The 18,318-nt window shown below is 42.1% G+C and overlaps 1 protein-coding gene across 1 annotated transcript; it reads left to right on the forward strand.

Annotated features, from left to right (window-relative positions):
- Positions 1 to 3,973: 3,973 nt before the first annotated feature.
- Positions 3,974 to 18,314, forward strand: ppid (peptidylprolyl isomerase D). The gene is made up of 10 exons (XM_014211902.3): positions 3,974 to 4,152; positions 4,602 to 4,742; positions 5,433 to 5,539; positions 5,704 to 5,892; positions 6,068 to 6,190; positions 8,541 to 8,647; positions 8,836 to 8,980; positions 16,794 to 16,880; positions 17,506 to 17,548; positions 17,865 to 18,314. Exons 1-10 carry the CDS (start codon positions 4,068 to 4,070, stop codon positions 17,951 to 17,953), a joined length of 1,116 nt encoding a protein of 371 aa, XP_014067377.1. The 5' UTR covers positions 3,974 to 4,067; the 3' UTR covers positions 17,954 to 18,314.
- Positions 18,315 to 18,318: the final 4 nt, after the last annotated feature.

Below are 18,318 nucleotides of genomic sequence, written 5' to 3' on the forward strand. Positions count from 1 at the left end.
TAGTTTTTCTATGTGTAGGTTGGGTGCTGGACTCTCAATTGGAGGCAGGTGTTTCTAGTTGCCTCTGATTGGGAGTCCTATAAATAGGTGTGTGTTTTGTTTGTCACTTGTGGGTAGTTGTTTGAGAGCACTGCTTTTGTTGGGCCTGCCGCTCTGTTCCTGTTGTTAGTTTGTTTATTGTTTTTCCGTGTTGTTCTCATTTTATTTAATAAATATGTTGAGAACGCAACCCGCTGCGCCTTGGTCCCATTCTCTCTTCCACGACAGCTGTGACACCTACTTGTTACATATGTAATGGGGAACTGATAAAAATAAACAATCAAAGGGCAAATAATTCACACAATGAAACAATGAATGTGCAATAATTGGCAGGAGACAGCGGAGCACGTTCTGGAGAGAGATGCCTATATATACTGCCTGTTTAGCCCTGTCCGAGGGTATCATTGGATGGGGCCACAGTGTCTCCTGACCCCTCCTGTCTCAGCCTCCAGTATTTATGCTGCAGTAGTTTGTGTCGGGGGGCTACCATTAGTCTTATATCTGGAGTATCTTCTCTCTCTCTAATTCTCTCTCTCTCTCTCTCTGAGGACCTGAGCCCTAGGCCCATGCCTCAGGACTACCTGGCATGATGACTCCTTGCTGTCCACAGTCCACCTGGCTGTGCTGCTGCTCCAGTTTCAACTGTTCTGCCTGCGGCTATGGAACCCTGACCTGTTCACCGGATGTGCTACCTGTCCCAGACCTGCTGTTTTCAACTCTCTAGAGACAGCAAGAGCGGTAGAGATACTCTCAATGATCGGTTATGAAAAGCCAACTGACATTTACTCTTGAGGTGCTGACTTGTTGCACCCTCGACAACTGTGATTATTATTATTTGACCATGCTGGTCATTTATGAACATTTGAACATCTTGGCCATGTTCTGTTATAATCTCCACCCGGCACAGCCAGAAGAGGACTGCCTCAGCCTGGTTTCTTCCTAGGTTTTGGCCTTTCTAGAGAGTTTTTCCTAGCCACCGTGCTTCTACACCTGCATTGCTTGCTGTTTGGGGTTTTAGGCTGGGTTTCTGTACAGCACTTTGAGATATCAGCTGATGTAAGAAGGGCTATATAAATACATTTGATTTGATTTTGATATCTTTGCCACACACCCCTCCCCTCCTTGTTTTACCACTTTAAATTATACTCAAGACAGATTATCTTCACACATTTTAGATGCTTTTCACTTACAGCCGCAACTCAATAATCTGCTAGGCCTATTGTCACGAGTGCTCCCCAAATTGCTGGCTTCCCAAATAGGCATAGGCCTATACACTTGTGATTTGAAAGAATCCAGAGTATTTAAAAATAGAAGCTAATGATCCTCTGTGGCTAAATCAAGCCCTCTGGTAAAGTATTTTGAATGATTTAGACAGGAGTACCTATATCATTTTGGCAAAACATCAATTTACTTTAGGTGAAGCCAACTTCCGAACAGAGCACTGTGCACTCGCCAACTGTACTTTCTAAATAGCAAGTGGCTGAAACCAGAGATCTGACAGTCTACAGAGAGGAGGTAAGGGCCCTGGGAGTGTGGTGCCAGGAAGATAACCTCTCACTCAATGTCGACAAAACAAAGGAGCTGATAGTGGACTTCAGGAACCAGCAGAGGGAGCACGCTCCTATCCACATCGATGGGACCGCAGTGGAACAGGTGAAAAGCCTCAAGTTCTTTGGCGTGCACATCACTGACAATCTGAAATGGTCCACTCACATAGACAGTGTGGTGAAGTCAGCGTAACAGTGCCTCTTCAACCTCAGGAGGCTAAAAAAATGTTGGCTTTGTGAAGGTTTTAGGTGCCAAGACAAATTTTTTCAGCCTCCTGAGGTTGAAGAGGCGCTGTTGCGCCGTCTTCACCACACTGTCTGTGTGGGTGGACCATTTCAGTTTGTCCGTGATGTGTACCCGAGGAACTTAAAACTTTCCACCTTCTCCACTGCTGTCCCATCGATGTGGATAGGGGGCTGCTCCATCTGCTGGTTCCTGAAGTCCATGATCATCTCCTTTGTTTTGTTGACATTGATTGAGAGGTTGTTTTCCTGACACCACACTCCGAGGGCCCTCACCTCCTCCCTGTAGACTGTCTCATCGTTGTTGGTGATCAAGCCCACTACTGTTGTCGTGTGCAAACTTGTTGATCGAGTTGGAGGCGTGCATGGCCACGCAGTCATGGGTGAACAGGGAGTACAGGAGGGGGCTGAGCTCGCACCCTTGTGGGGCCCCAGTGTTGAGGATCAGCGAAGTGGAGATGTTTCCTACCTTCACCACCTGGGGGCAGCCCGTCAGGAAGTCCAGGACCAAATTGCACAGGGTGGGGTTGAGACCCAGGGCTTCAAGCTTAATGATGAACTTGGAAGGTACTATGGTGTTGAATGCTGAGCTGTAGTCAATGAACAGCATTCTTACATCGGTATTCCTCTTTTCCAGATGGGATAGGGCAGTGTGCAGTGCGATGGCATCGTCTGTGGATCTATTGGGGCGGTATGCAAATTGCTGTGGGTCTAGGGTGACAGGTAAGGTGGAGGTGATATGATCCTTGACTAGCCTCTCAAAGCACTTCATGATGACAGAAGTGGGGCGATAGTAATTTAGTTCAGTTACCTTTGCCTTCTTGGGTATGGGGCGATAGTAATTTAGTTCAGTTACCTTTGCCTTCTTGGGTACAGGAACAATGGTGGCCATCTTGAAGCATGTGGGGACAGCAGACTGGGATAGGGAGAGATTTAATATATCCGTAAACACACCAGCCAGCTGGTCTGCACATGCTCTGAGGACGCGGCTAGGGATGCCGTCTGCGCCGGCAGCCTTGCGTGGGTTAACACGTTTAAATGTCTTACTCACGTCGGCCACGGAAAAGGAGAGCCCACAGTTGGTAGCGGGCCGTGTTGGTGGCACTGTATTATCCTCAAAGCGAGCAAGAAAGGTGTTTAGTTTGTCTGGAAGCAAGACGTTGGTGTCCGTGATGTGGCTGGTTTTCTTTTTGTAGGCCGTGATCGGACTCTCCCCTATCTGAGATACCTACTGCAACCCTCATCCTCCACATTTAACAACTGTTCTGCCAGTCACATTCTGTTAAAAGTCCACACATCCCTGGTTTGCTCCCCTTTTCAGTTTGCTGCAAATTGCGACTGGAACGAGCTGCAATAAATATTCAAACTGGACAGTTTTATCTCCATCTCTACATTCAAAGACTCAAACATGGACATTGTTACTGACACTTACTTATTGTTGTCTCTTCCTTTTTGCCCTTTATGCTGTTGTCTGTGCCTAACAATGTTTGTACCATGTTAGTGGCGTAGCTGTAGTAGGCACTGCATCTCAGTGCAAGAGGCGTCACTGCAGTCCCTGGTTTGAATCCAGGCTGCATCACATCCGGTCGTGATTGAGATTCCCATAAGGCGGCGCACAATTGGCTCAGCGTCGTCCGGGTTTGGCCGGGGTAGGCCATCATTGTAAATAAGAATTTATTCTTAACTGACTTGCCGAGTTAAATAAATTAAAAAAGTAGTGAGTAATCCCAACCCCACTTTTACTTCGGCACCTAGAATCGCTTTCTCTTTAACCCAATATGTAAATTATAGGCCTATAGTTTATTTCATTAATAGTAGAAAGTATTGTAGAAAGTATTGCTAGCCATAAAGACCTCAGTCCCGCATGAAGAAACACCATACAGATCCTAGTGAGGAATCCTAACCCCACTTTTACTTCAGCACCTAGAATAGTTTTCTCTCTATAAGAGTACTGTGTTGGGGGCATTTATTTGACCTGGGAACAAAAACCCACATTTAATGCAAATGTCACTTAAATATGAACAAATATTCATCATTATTAATGTGTAGACAATGTTTCATATCATGAATAAATACAGGTTAATGACGCGTTTGTACTATTACGTGGGGGGCTTTTATTTTGATTTATTTCCGAAATTCCGTGACCTGGAAGTTATTTTTGAGTGTTGCTGACGAGACGCTGATAACCAGGAGTATCGTGGAAGTAACTTTAGCTAGCTGGCGTTTAGAATTTTAGAAATGTCTAACGCAACACCCGTGACCAAGCCTTCAAACAAAGAAAACCCCCGTGTCTTCTTTGATGTAGACATTGGTGGTGAAAGAGGTTAGGATATTTTCAATAAAGCGCTTTTAGTCATTCAACTGGACACGCTAGGCTAATGGCTAGTTAGCAGCACCTGGAGGTTTCTAGAAAAAGCACATTCATGCTAGTTAGCATGGTCTTAAATTAACGTTACAGCGACCAATGTATATTAAAGTACACATTTGTAATTCGTATGCTATTTTGAACCATTTAGGTACATGTATTGTTAGCTAGTTTTACTGTCTAAATATAACCAGTTAGTCTAATTTGTTACTATCCATTCGCCTGATACATTAACGTTACATTCGAAGCAACAAGCACGTGCTGTCATGTTTTTTGTAAATAGCCAACACCCCAGTGTGTACCAGATTAGCTAGTTCAGGACTAAAATGCTTGTTTTGAGTTACATCTGCTTTGAATTTGCATTTTTAAAGACCAACTATCCACATGTCATGCTATGTTTTCACCAGTTGGCCGAATCGTGTTCGAACTGTTTGCTGATGTTGTCCCCAAAACTGCTGAAAACTTTCGAGCACTCTGTACTGGTGAGAAGGGAACTGGCAAAACCACAGGAAAACCACTCCATTTCAAAGGATGTCCTTTCCACAGGAGTAAGTATTGTGGATTTCCACTGTTCGCCAGCAGATCGTACCTGCTTGCGTACAGCTGGACAAGGGTCTAGTTAAGCAATAAGGCCTGAGGAAGTGTGGTATATGGCTAATATACTAATGCTAAGGGAAGTTCTTTCGCACGACGCAACTCGGAGTGCCTGGACACATTCCTTAGACGTGGTATATTGGCCATATATCGCAAACACCAAAGTAGCCTTATTGCTATTATAAACTGGTTATCAATGCAATTAGAGCAGTAAAACAAAAAATTGTCATACCCGTGGTATATGGTCTGATATACCATGTCATTCAGCCAATCAGAATTCAGAGCTTAACCACCCAGTTTATAATTATCAATATGGGCTATTTACCAATGTCTTGTCAACAGGAGGAAGCAGCAACAGCATAATTTTCAAATTACATTTTTGGACTATAAATAGAATTTGAAACATTAGAACATTAATTTCCAATGGTATTGTACTTAATCAGGTCAAAACTGCTGAACGAGTCCAAAAACGTGTTGTGATTTATTTTGATGATATACCAGAAATCACCAAAACTGGTTTGCCCTTCCTACACAAAGCTATATATAGATCACATCTATATTGCAGTAGTACATCCATTTTATGGTAACAAACTGCAGTAAGATCAATAATGACCACATACATGTACGCTGTCAATCAATTTAAGTCATCAAGCAGTTCATGATCCAGGGAGGAGATTTCTCCAACCAGAATGGCACTGGAGGGGAGAGCATCTATGGGGAGAAGTTTGAAGATGAGAACTTCCATTACAAAGTAAGGATTTTCATAATGGCTTGGAATAACACAGGAGATTTTCTTGACCAGTATAAAGTCTGGGCTTTAGTCATAGGAATAACTCCTGGCCCTTATCATAACAAATGATTTATGTTTTCTTGGTCATCATTGAATTAACATGTGGGTGTCTGTGTCCTCTCCAGCACGACAAAGAGGGCTTGCTGAGTATGGCCAATTCTGGACCCGCCACCAATGGCTCCCAGTTCTTCATCACCACTGTGCCCACTGCTCATCTAGATGGCAAACACGTTGTCTTTGGACAAGTCTTGAAGGGGATGGGGCTGGTGAAAACACTGGAGGCCATAGAGACTAACGAGGACACACCTCTCAAGGTAAATCAATGGAAATAACTACCACTCTATTGCCACATTCAATAACATTAACGCAGCAGCAAGCTGTATGTTTTGCCTTGCAGCAGGTAGATTACCTAGTATTTTTCTGTAGTGTGTGACACTTGTGAAATGCTCATTGTGTATTTACAGTTCTGCTCTGATTATTTCCCCATAGCCATGTGTAATTGCTGAGTGTGGTGAGCATAAACATGGAGACGACTGGGGAGTAGCCCCGAACGACGGCTCAGGGGACACCCATCCAGACTACCCAGAGGACGCCGACGTTGATTTAAAAGATGTTAGTAGGCCTACCTCATTTTCTCTCTAAACGCTTCTCTGAAGATACTCATGCTAACTTTCTATTTTTTATTTTGGTTATTGTCAGTCTCAAAGGTGATCTAATGAAAAAATATATAGCTCCATTATCTTTTCTACGTACTTTATATCTGATTTTAGTTTACACTGAAAACGTTTTACAATCACGGAAATTATAACGCCTCTCCATATCTTTTGGAGTGGCGGGCCGCCTCTGCTAAATTTAAATAGGGGAAACACTGATTGCACCTATATTACTGTACCCCAATTCCACTTCGCAAAGTTTGCATTTGCTTCTCATTTAACTTCTCAAAGTATTGCCATACAGGACTTTGCTGCTGTCGCTTGCCTTTCTCTGCCTTTTTCCCAACTGTTAACGACAATAATTATTTCCTCTACTCCTTGCACGTCGACTTCCATTTCTGAGTGTCAAGATTAGATTCCGCTAGGAATCGACTACAAAGATTCTGTATTTTTGGAACGGAGGAGACTGATTAGTGCCGAGAACACAAACACTTGCATCTTTCATAGTGAGCTAGCGAGGGACGGAGAGAAAGGGGAGGGGCACAGTATAGGCAGGTCGGCCACCAGCCAGCCACTTTCTCCAGGCCTTTATAGCCTATTGTCTAGTTAGGCTATGACTAGGAAAATAATATGCTTTGTGATAACTGCACTGTGATTTTAATTTAATGGATTTAAAAAAAAAAATGAGTTTAGGGGTGTTAACATTAACCTCTTGGGGCTAGGTGGGACGCTAGCGTGCCACCTGTGGTGCACTCCATCAACAGCAGGTGCATTTCAAGAGCGGCAAATTTGAATCCAAATAAATGTCAAAATTCAAATTTTTCAAAAATACAACTATGTTACACCATTTGAAAGATAAACATCTCCTTAATCTAACCACGTTTTACGATTTCAAAAAGGTTTTACGGCGAAAGCATAAATTTAGAGTATGTTAGGACAGTACATTTACAAGAGTTGTGTGTAATGTTTTGTCAAGTCAAAGACAGGGTCACCAAAACCATAAAACCAGCTAAAATGATACACTAACCTTTTACAATCTCCATCAGATGACACTCCTAGGACATTATGTTAGACAATGCATGCATTTTTAGTTCTATCAAGTTCATATTTATATACAAAAACAGCGTTTTACTATGGCATTGATGTTGAGGAAATCGTTTCCCTCCAATAACCGGCAGTCAAGTCAGCGTCAGAAATTAAATAATTAAAATTAGAAAACATTGTTAAAATATTATATTGTCATTTAAAGAATTATAGATTTACATCTTTTGAACGCAATCAACTTGCCAGATTTAAAAATAACCTTACTGGGAAATCACACTTTGCAATAATCTGAGCACTGTGCCCAGAAAAATACGCGTTGCGATACAGACTAGACGTCATGTTGGGGAGATCTAAAATCGAAAATACTATGTAAATAATCCATTACCTTTGATTCTCTTCATCAGATGTCACTTCCAGGTATCACAGGTCCATAACGAATGTAGTTTTGTTCAAAAAAGCTCATCATTTATGTCCAAAAATCTCCGTCTCGTTAGCACATGATGTAAGCCAGCCGGACTTCTCGTCATGAACGAGGGGAAAAAATATATTTCCGTTCGTTCAAACATGTCAAACGTTGTATAGCATAAATCATTAGGGCCTTTTTTAACCAGAACATGAATAATATTCAAGGTGGACGAATGCATAGCCTTTTATAACGTATTGGAACGAGGGTACCCAACATGAAGTAGCGCGCCAGGTGTCTAATGGGACATCACCGTTCCATGGCTCTTGTTCGGTCAGATCTCCCTCCAGAAGACTCAAAACACTTTGTAAAGGCTGGTGACATCTAGTGGAAGCAATAGGAAGTGCCAAAATATTCCTAAACCCCTGTGTCTTTCAATGGGATAGCTTTAAAGTCAATACAACACATCAGGTATCCACTTCCTGTCAGAAAATGTCTCAGGGTTTTGCCTGCCAAATGAGTTCTGTTATACTCACAGACACCATTCAAACAGTTTTGGAAACTTTAGAGTGTTTTCTATCCATATATAATAAGTATATGCATATTCTAGTTACTGGGTAGGATTAGTAACCAGATTAAATCGGGTACATTTTTTTTATCCAGACGTGCAAATGCTGCCCCCTAGACCCAACAGGTTAAGGATCCCGATTTCGTTTAAATGTTCACAGCCCTATTATGTGGATTGATTTATTTAGTCAAAATGAAGTGTGACATGAACTATGAATTGCTGTGATTGTGAAATGCTGATGCAGCACTGATTGTGAAAATAGCATAAAAGTCTCATACTTGTCTTTTTGGTTAGGTTGACAAAGTCCTATCCGTTGCTGAGGATATTAAGAATATTGGGAACAACTTTTTCAAGAACCAAGACTGGCAGTCTGCAGTCAAGAAGTACTCCAAAGCTCTCAGGTGAAATGTTGTCTCGGGTTCACTCCACTCGCACTGTGATTTACAGTGTGTGTGTGTACTAGGCCAGCTTGTGTCACAGCATGACATGCATTTCAATGCACAATGACCATAGGAGTTGGCCAAATGGCACAAACCGATCTGGGACCAGCCTAGCAAAGGACTAAATGGTGAAACTTGTCACTTGCCAGGTATCTGGCGGTTGCCGGTGATGAGCAGGAGATTGAGAAAGCCCAGGCAAAGCTGGAGCCCACGGCGGTGAGCTGCATTCTCAACACCGCTGCCTGTAAACTGAAGATGCAGCTCTGGCAGGAAGCCATGGACAGCTGTGACGAGGTAAGTATTTTAGGCCAATATGGGGGCGTTGAACAGTCAGTCCTGTGCAGACAAAAATAGCTTATAAAGCCAACAACTAAAAACAGTACAGCCTGCAGGTAAAAAAAAAAATCCTATAAATCACATTGGCTATGCATGGCCTGTCTGCAACGAACTTGAAACATTGTATCAACTATGAACTTGGGTCAGTCTGAAGATCCATGCAACATTGTATAACATATTCTGGGCACTCAGTTTCCAGCGCCAGTGACCTCAGGACAGACACAGCTGTAGGCTATTTGCACAAGGGATAAGAAGTAATCAGGTAGGCCTATTTTATGATGTTTCCACTGGATCAGAGCATGACATTTCAGGCTGAGTGGTTATTGAAAGGGAGAGGGCTGGAAAGATTTTTCAAAAACATTGAGGATTTGTTAATGTCTGTAAAAACAGACTTTGTTTGCTTGCTGTTTGAGTTGAAGAATACATTACTTTGAGAAGCTCCACAGCTCATTAGTGGTGGTGCGTTAAGCCAATCAGAAATACTATCAGATCTCCAAATGGGAACATTTATAAGCCTACATTTGCACGCATCCAGATAGCTTATAGGGCTACTTCTATGCGTAATCAGGTGGCGTCATTATTCAACATTGACAGGGGTGCTCCAAACAAAAGACAATGACTAAATTGACACAACTCAAGTGGAATGAAATAAACAAAAACGTGTTTCTCACAAGTGTAGCATAGGTTGTGTGCTCTGCAAACAACGTGTCCGCTCCAACAATGTGAACGGTTAAAGACTGGAATAATATATTGAATGCCTTAACAGACATTACCGTAACCAACCAAACATTGTAGATTAGAAATTATAGGAATTAATGGTAAATGTACTACCGGTGATATAGATAATGGGTACTTGAGACACTAACAATCAAACGAAAACAATTCACACAATGAAGTTTTGAAACAATGAATGTGCACAAATTGGTGGGAGAGAGCGCATTCTGGAGAGAGACGTGCATTGTGCAGCCACACCCCTTCTTGGACTGTGCCATCCCCTAGGCCTCCGCAATGGATTAGTTCACTTTGATTGGCACGAATAAGACAGGTGTTTCGTGTGCCCTAAAAAAAAAAAAATATATATATTTGCTACTGCTCGACAAAAATAAATCTTGGTCGACCAACAGCGTATCGACCAAGCAATTGACCAGTCGAATAATTGGTGTCAGACCTACTCAATCGGGAGAGGTGGTAGGGTTATGGGATTTTTTATTTTTTTTTAAATAAAGTGGATTAGAAATTATGCAAACAATTTAAAATTGAAAGAAAAATATTTTAGGCCAGCTGAAATCCTAGATGCCAGCCCCATCACACTTCCACCACTAGACTATGGTACAACTGTTTATTACTGGCAAAGATTCAAAGGCCATTCGTGGTCAGTACTATAAAAGTCTTTATGGAACTCATTGTGAATGCAACTGAGGATATGTTTTTGTAGAGTACCGTAATATTTCTCGTTAAATCTGTAGATAAACATTCTTATTCAGTATTTATGGCGCCAGGGGGGATGGCTGCCGTTTTACTCGCTCCTAACCAATTGTGACCCGTTTCAGGAAACTAGGCGTATGTTGCAAGTCACAACTTCACAGGAGAGCCATTCTAAAGTTATTACATTTTTAAAATCAAAATGTGTTTTTTTGACAGAAATGCTTTCTGCAACGAACTTTCATGTACTTTAATAATATACTTGTATGCCATCTGTAAATACGAATACAATTGTTAAATTACGAGCCTTGTTGGTTAAGCCACAGGAAAAGCACAACCTTTCCACTAGCCATGATTGGCTGAGATGAGTGGGCTGGACATGCCGAGAGAGGCGTTTGGATTGGTCTGCCATATAGAAGGCTTCTGTCTATTTGAGCTGGTCAGTCTGTGTTGGTAATCCTGTTGAACGTGGCTTTTAAAAAAAAATGTGTAGTGGAGCTGTTTAAGTGTTGCTCTCCACTTTCTGGAGGATCAAGTTCTGAAATCAGTGGAATTAGAGTATGATAGCTAAAGAGATGGAGAAAACAACTGCGGCTTACATCTTCAAACTAAGGGAACGTGGCATGGCATCCGTGACAGGGAGACGCATCCATCATGCATGATGATGTATACGGACGGGTAAGATAGTCTAGCGCTAGCTAGCTACATTTTCAGATATTACACGTGTCTAATTTTGACAAAGTGGTTTCATTTCAAGTTAAAGTGTACTGTTAGCTAGCTAACATTAGCTGGCTGGCTCCCTAGCTAGGTTCATTGTTTACCTAGCTAGCTACATGTCTGAAGCTAAAGTGTACAACACCTGTTGAATATGGCTGGTGTCAGTAAACGTTGGCAAAAAAGCGTAATGAAATTGTTGCCAGCAGAGCTGGTTAGGCTGTTTTCATGTTATCCAGAGGTAAACAAATCATTGGCCAGATCCAAGTGTGTGCTCTGAATGCTCCGAGAGCGAAACGAGATGGGTGGGGCTAAAGCTTAAGAGGGTGTGAACGATGCTGAATGGGTGTAGACAAAGAAGGGCTCTCCAGTAGTAGTAGCAAAACATTCAAAGGACATTTTCTCAAAAGTGAGATAAGAAGTTGATCAACTTTCAAAGCAGAATTACTTTACCATTGTTCCTCAAAAATGCAGTGTATGATATACCATTTTGTAGCTCTGAGTCTCTACTTTTATCAACCAGAGGGGGAAAAACTTTAGACCACCTTTACTCCACACACAGATGCGTACAAAGCTCTCCCTCGCCCTCCATTTGGAAAATCTGACCATAATGCTATCCTCCTGATTCCTGCTTACAAGCAAAAACTAAAGCAGGTAGTACCAGTGACTCACTCAATATGGAAGTGGTCAGATGACGCGGACGCTACGCTACAGGACTGTTTTGCTAGCACAGACTGGAATATGTTCCGGGATTCATCCAATTGCATTGAGTATACCACCTGAGTCACTGGCTTCATCAATAAGTTCATCAACGACGTCGTCGTCACCACAGTGACCGTACGTACATATCCCAACCAGAAGCCATGGATTACAAGTAACATCCGCACTGAACTAAAGGCTAGCGCTGCTGCTTTCAAGGAGCGGGACACTAATCTGGACGCTTCCAAGAAATCTCACTATGCTGTCAGACGAACCATCAAACAGGCAAAGCATCAATATAGGACTAAGATTGAATCCTACTACACTGGCTCTAACAGATGTGGTAGGGCTTGCAAACTATTACAGACCTCAAACGACCTACTGGCAAGTGTCTAAACTGACATTTTCAACCTCTCCCTGACAGTCTGTAATACCTACAGTTGAAGTCGAAAGTTTACATACACCTTAGCCAAATACATTTAAACTCAGTTTTTCACAATTCCTGACATTTAATCATAGTAAAAATGCCCTGTATTAGATCAGTTAGGATCGCCACTTTATTTTTGGAATGTGAAATGTCAGAATAATAGAGTGATTTATTTCAGCTTTTATTTCTTTCATCACATTCCCAGTGGGTCAGAAGTTTTAGTATTTGGTAAATTAACCTGTCTGGGCCAGTGGGACGCTTGTGTCCCACCCTAATCAACAGCCAGTGGAATCGCGTCGCGCTAAATGCAAAACCTCATAAATGCAATAACTTCAATTTCTCAAACATATGACTATTTTACACCGTTTTATAGATACACCTCTCCTGAATCAAACCACGTTGTCCGATTTCAAAAAGGCTTTACAGCAAAAGCAAAACATTAGATTATGTCAGCAGAGTACCCAGCCAGAAATAATCACATAGCCATTTTCAAAGCAACTAGCATGCATCACAAATACCCAAAACACAGCTAAATGCAGCACTAACCTTTGACAACCTTCATCAGATGACACTCCTAGGACATCATGTTACACAACACATGCATTTTTTGTTCGATAAAGTTCATATTTATATATAAAAACAGCATTTTACATCGGCGCATGACGTTCAGAAAATCTTTTCCCTCAAATGCTTCCGATGATCAGCGCTACAATTTACAAAATTACTATTCGAAAACATTGTTAAAATGTAATATTGTCATTCAAAGACTTATAGATTAACATGTCTTGAATGCCATCTCTTTGCCAGATTTAAAAATAACTTTACTGGGAAATCACACTTTGCAATAAACGACGTGGTATGCCCAGAAGAAAAGTCTAGGCTATACATGTTGGAGCCAACTTGGAACAATCAACCATCAAAAATACTATTGTAAATAATACCTTACCTTTGATTATCTTTATCAGAAGGCACTTCTAGGAATCCCAGGTCCATAACAAATGTAGTTTTGTTCAAAAAAGTTAATAATTTATGTCCCAATAGTGTTAGCGCGCTGCGAATGCTAGTGAAAATGTACCGGGTGCGTCTGACTTGTTGTCAGGAATGAGCAAAAAAAATATATTTAAGTTCGTTCAAACGTTGTATAACATAAATCTTTAGGGGCTTTTTCAACAAGGGCTTCAATAATATTCCATTGGGACGGTTGCATTGTCTTTCAAAACGTTTCGAAAAGGGAGAGTACCCATGGGCGCCGACGTCACAATGGTAATGGCCCATCCCCTGTGACCAAGGTAAACATCCTCTCTTTCAGTCAATTTTGATGGTAGGAGGCTCAAACCACTTTGTAAAGACTGGGGACATCTAGTGGAAGCCATAGGAAGTGCTAAATGAATCGCAAGCCCCTGTGTGTTTCAATGGCAAATGTTTGAAGTGATATCCACACAGATTTCAGTTTCCTGTCAGGATTTGTCTCAGGGTTTTGACTGCCATATGAGTTCTGTTATACTCACAGACACCATTCAAACCGTTTTAGAAACTTTAGGGTGTTTTCTATCCAAATCAAACAATTATATGCATATTCTAGTTACTGGGCAGGAGTAGTAACCAGATTAAATCTGGTACGTTTTTTTATCCGGCTGTGCAAATACTGCCCCCTAGCCCTAACAGGTTAAGTAGCATTGCCTACAAATTGTTAAACTTGGGTAAAACGTTTCAGGAAGCCTTCCACAAGCTTCCCACAATAGGTTACGTGAATTTTGGCCCATTCCTCCTGACAGAGCTGGTGTAACTGAGCCAGGTTTGTAGGCCTCTTTGTTCGCACACGCTTTTTAACTTCTGCCCACACATTTTCTATAGGTTAAGGTCAGGGCTTTGATGGCCACTCCCAATACCTTGACTTTGTTGTCCTTAAGCCATTTTGCCAAAGCTTTGAAAGTATACTTGGGGTCATTGTCCATTTGGAAGACCCATTTGCGACCAAGCTTTAACTTCCTGACTGATGTCCTGAGATGTTGCTTCAATATATCCACATCATTTTCCATCCTCATGATGCAATCTATTTTGTGAAGTGCACCAGTCCCTCCTGCAGCAAAGCACCCCCACAACATGACGCTGCCACCCCCGTGCTTCACGGTTGGGATGGTGTTCTTCGGCTTGCAAGCATCCCCCTTTTTCCTCCAAACATAACGATGGTCATTATGGCCAAACAGTTCTATTTTTGTTTCATTAGACCAGATGACATTTTTCCAAAAAGTACGATCTTTGTCCCCATGTGCAGTTGCAAACCGTAGTCTGGCTTTTTTATGGCGGTTTTGGAGCAGTGGCTTCTTCCTTGCTGAGCAGCCTTTCAGGTTATGTTAATATAGGACTCGTTTTACCGTGGATATAGATACTTTTGTACCCGTTTCCTTCAGCATCTTCACAAGGTCCTTTGCTGTTGTTCTGGGATTTATTTGCACTTTTCGCACCAAAGTACGTTCATCGCTAGGAGACAGAACGCGTCTCCTTCCTGAGCGGTATGACGGCTGCGTGATCCCATGGTGTTTATACTTGCGTACTATTGTTTGTATAGATGAACGTGGTACCTTCAGGCGTTTGGAAATTGCTCCCAAGGATGAACCAGACTTGTGGAGGTCTACAATGTTTTTCTGAGGTCTTGGGTGATTTCTTTTGATTTTCCCATGATGTCAATTAAAGAGGCACTGAGTTTGAAGGTAGGCCTTGAATTACATCCACAGATACACCTCCAATTGACTTAATTGATGTCAATTAGCCTATCAAAAGCTTCTAAAGCCATGACAACTTTTCTGGAATTTTCCACCTTGTTTAAAGGCACAGTCAACTTAGTGTATGTAAACTTCTGACCCCCTGGAACTGTGATACAGTGAATTATAAGTGAAATAATCTGTCTGTAAACAATTGTTGGAAAAATTACTTGTCATGCACAAAGTAGATGTCCTAACTGACTTGTCAAAACGAGTTTGTTAACAAGAAGTTTGGAGTGGTTGAAAAACAAGTTTTAATGACTCCAACATAAGTGTATGTAAACTTCCGACTTCAACTGTACATGTTTCAAGCAGACCACCATAGCCCCTGTAACAAAGAAAGCAAAAGTAACCTGCCTCAATGACTACCACCCCGCGTGGCTCACATCAACACCATCATCCCGGAAACCAACAGATGACGCAATCGCACTCCACACTGCCCTTTCCCACCTGGATAAAAGGAACACCTATGTGAGAATGCTGTTCATTGATTACAGCTCAGCGTTCAACACCATAGTGCCCACAAAGCTCATCACTAAGCTAAGGACCCTGGTATTAAACACCTCCCTCTGCAACTGGATCCTGGACTTCCAGACGGGCCATCCCCAGGTGGTAAGGGTAGGCAACAACACATCTGACACGCTGATTCTCAACACGGGGGACCCTCAGGGGTGCGTGGTTAGTTTCCTCCTGTACTCCCTATTCGTCCATGACTTTGTGGCCAAGCACGACTCCAACACCATTAACTTTGCTGATGACACAACGGTGGTAGGCCTGATCACCGACAATGAGACAGTCTCTATATAGGGAGGAGGACAGAGGCCTGGCAGTGTGGTGCCAGGACAACAACCTCTCCCTCAACGTGAGCAAGACAAAGGAGATGATTGTGGACTACAGGAAAAGGTGGGCCGAACAGGCCCCCATTCACATCGACGGGGCTGTAGTGGAGCAGGTTGAGAGTTTCAAGTTCCTTGGTGTCCACATCCCCAACAAACTATCATGTCCAAACACACCAAGAAAGTTGTGAAGAGGGCACGACGATGCCTTTTCCCCCTCAGGAGACTGAAAAGAGTCGGCATGGGTCCCCAGATCCTCAAAAAGTTCTACAGCTGCACCATCGAGAGCATCCTGACCGGTTGCATCACCTTCTGGTATGGCAACTGCTAGAGGGTAGTGCGTACATCACTGGGGCCAAGCTTCCTGCCATCCAGGACCTATATACTTGGCAGGTTCAGAGGAAGGCCCAAAAAATGGTCAGACTCCAGCCACCCTAGTCATAGACTGTTCTCTCTGCTACCGCACGGCAAGCGGTACCGAAGTGCCAAGTCTATGTCCAAAAGGCTCCTTAACAGCTTCTACCCCCAAGCCATAAGACTGCTGAACAATTAATCAAATGGCCAGTCGGACTATTTGCACTGCTGCTACTCGCTGTTTATTATCTATGCATATTCACTTTACCCCTACCTACATGTACAAATTACCTTGACTAACCTGTATCCCCGCACATTGACCTTTTACCGGTACCACCTGTATATAGCCTCAATGTTGTTCCTTTTTTTTTTCTTAACTCTATTTTCTGAAAACTGCATTGTTGGTTGAGGGCTTGTAAGTAAGCATTTCACGGTAAGGTCTACACCTGTTGTATCCGGCGCATGTGACAAATACAATTTGATTAGGAAGGGAAAGAAACACTGAGAAGTGCAGTCACTATTTAGTCTGATTTATGTATGTTTGCTTGTTTTTTTAGGCACTGGAGTTGAACCAGAAAAACACTAAAGCTCTGTTCAGGAGGGCCCAGGCCTGGCAGGGACTGAAGGAGTACAGTAAAGCCATGGTAAAGAAAAAAAGTTGATATACACTCATCATAGCAACCATATGACTTTAGAATGTGTAGCCTTTGTCCCAGCCTAACAAAAATGGGCTCTCTTTCTGGACTGGAACCCATGCGACAAGGATGATTTTCACCACCGATTTAGAATTCATATGGGTTTATTTGCACTAAAACATTGCTTCCAAAGAGTTGGGGCGAATTGATTCTTAATGCTAAAATCCTTAATTTAAACAAAACGGTCACCCGGCCTGTGTATTGTTATAAAACTGAGGAATGGGCCTGGAGAAATGTAACCACTCAAATACAGACAGAGCTATGGATTTGACTGACCATCCATGATATCGACATTTTAACCATGTTCTGACGCTATAGTGTTTTACATTTACATTGGCGTAAAACAAGCATGTATTTTGGGTTCTGATGGGGGTACGAGTGTTGAACTAAGCTCATGAGGCATTTATATTCTTCAAGAAGGAAATGGGTATATCATTCATTTGTCAGTCCAAAAATGGATGTAGCAACTGAGGATTCCAGCTTTAAATCCAGAATTGGAGGAAGTGGTCAATAGCTGGATCATTGGAGTTTGACTTGTCTGTCAACTCACTAAAATATTTCTTGCCATTTGCAGAGTGATCTGAAGAAAGCTCAAGAAATAGCACCAGAGGACAAAGGTTGGTACTGCTTCTTTATGGTAACAATCAATCCAGGGGATCATTTGTGTCCTTATGGCAGCATTTACACAGGCAGCCCAAGTATAATCTATTGCGCAATTAGTGGAAAAAATATTAATTGGGCTGCCTGTCTAAATGCAGCCATGTGTTCTTTTGAATATTCTAAAGGCTAACTAGTCAATAGTGAAAGCAGTATGATGCTCAAAGTAACTTAATTACAAAACCCCTTCATGACATGCAACATAGATTTGCCATTTCATCGTGATAAGTTGTTTCCTTGCCTGACAAGTGAATTTACTTGTTCATCCTTTGACAGCAATCGGAAATGAGATGAAGAGAGTCCAGTTGAAAGTGAAGGAGGAAAAGGAGAAAGAGAAGCAAATCTATGCAAAAATGTTTGCATGAAGATCGGCCAACCCTTAAAGCCAATAATGAGTTATTTCTGTAAGGCAGCTAGCTACAATACAGATCCCAATTGAAAACCACCACTGTATAATATTGGCTGTTGAAAGTTCTTTTTGTGTGGCACACAAGGGTAGCCGAAAATTAAGTATGGAAGAAGCTTAACCCTGTCAGCATTTTACTGTATTTGTTTATTTGGAGCGTTATGTCAATGATACTCATGTTTACAAAGAACTACTGTAATATCCCTTTGTCTGAATGTTTAAGATAAGCCATAAAATTAAATGTGGTTGGTTAAGACTCATTCTGGAATTTGCCTACTCCACCTGTATGCGGTGCAATTAAACTCTACCTGAACGTTCAATGAG

Source organism: Salmo salar, chromosome 09 (assembly GCF_965601325.2).
Source record: "Salmo salar chromosome 09, fSalSal1, whole genome shotgun sequence".
Lineage (NCBI taxonomy): Eukaryota > Metazoa > Chordata > Actinopteri > Salmoniformes > Salmonidae > Salmo > Salmo salar.

What these genes read in the sequence shown, in the direction of transcription:
- ppid (XM_014211902.3), top strand. Translation starts at nt 4,068, where the DNA reads ATGTCTAACGCAACACCCGTGACCAAGCCTTCAAACAAAGAAAACCCC. An exon ending in ATGAGAACTTCCATTACAAA is followed by an intron (nt 5,540 to 5,703) that starts GTAAGGATTTTC and finishes TGTCCTCTCCAG; the next exon opens with CACGACAAAGAGGGCTTGCT. An exon ending in AGGAGTACAGTAAAGCCATG is followed by an intron (nt 16,881 to 17,505) that starts GTAAAGAAAAAA and finishes TGCCATTTGCAG; the next exon opens with AGTGATCTGAAGAAAGCTCA.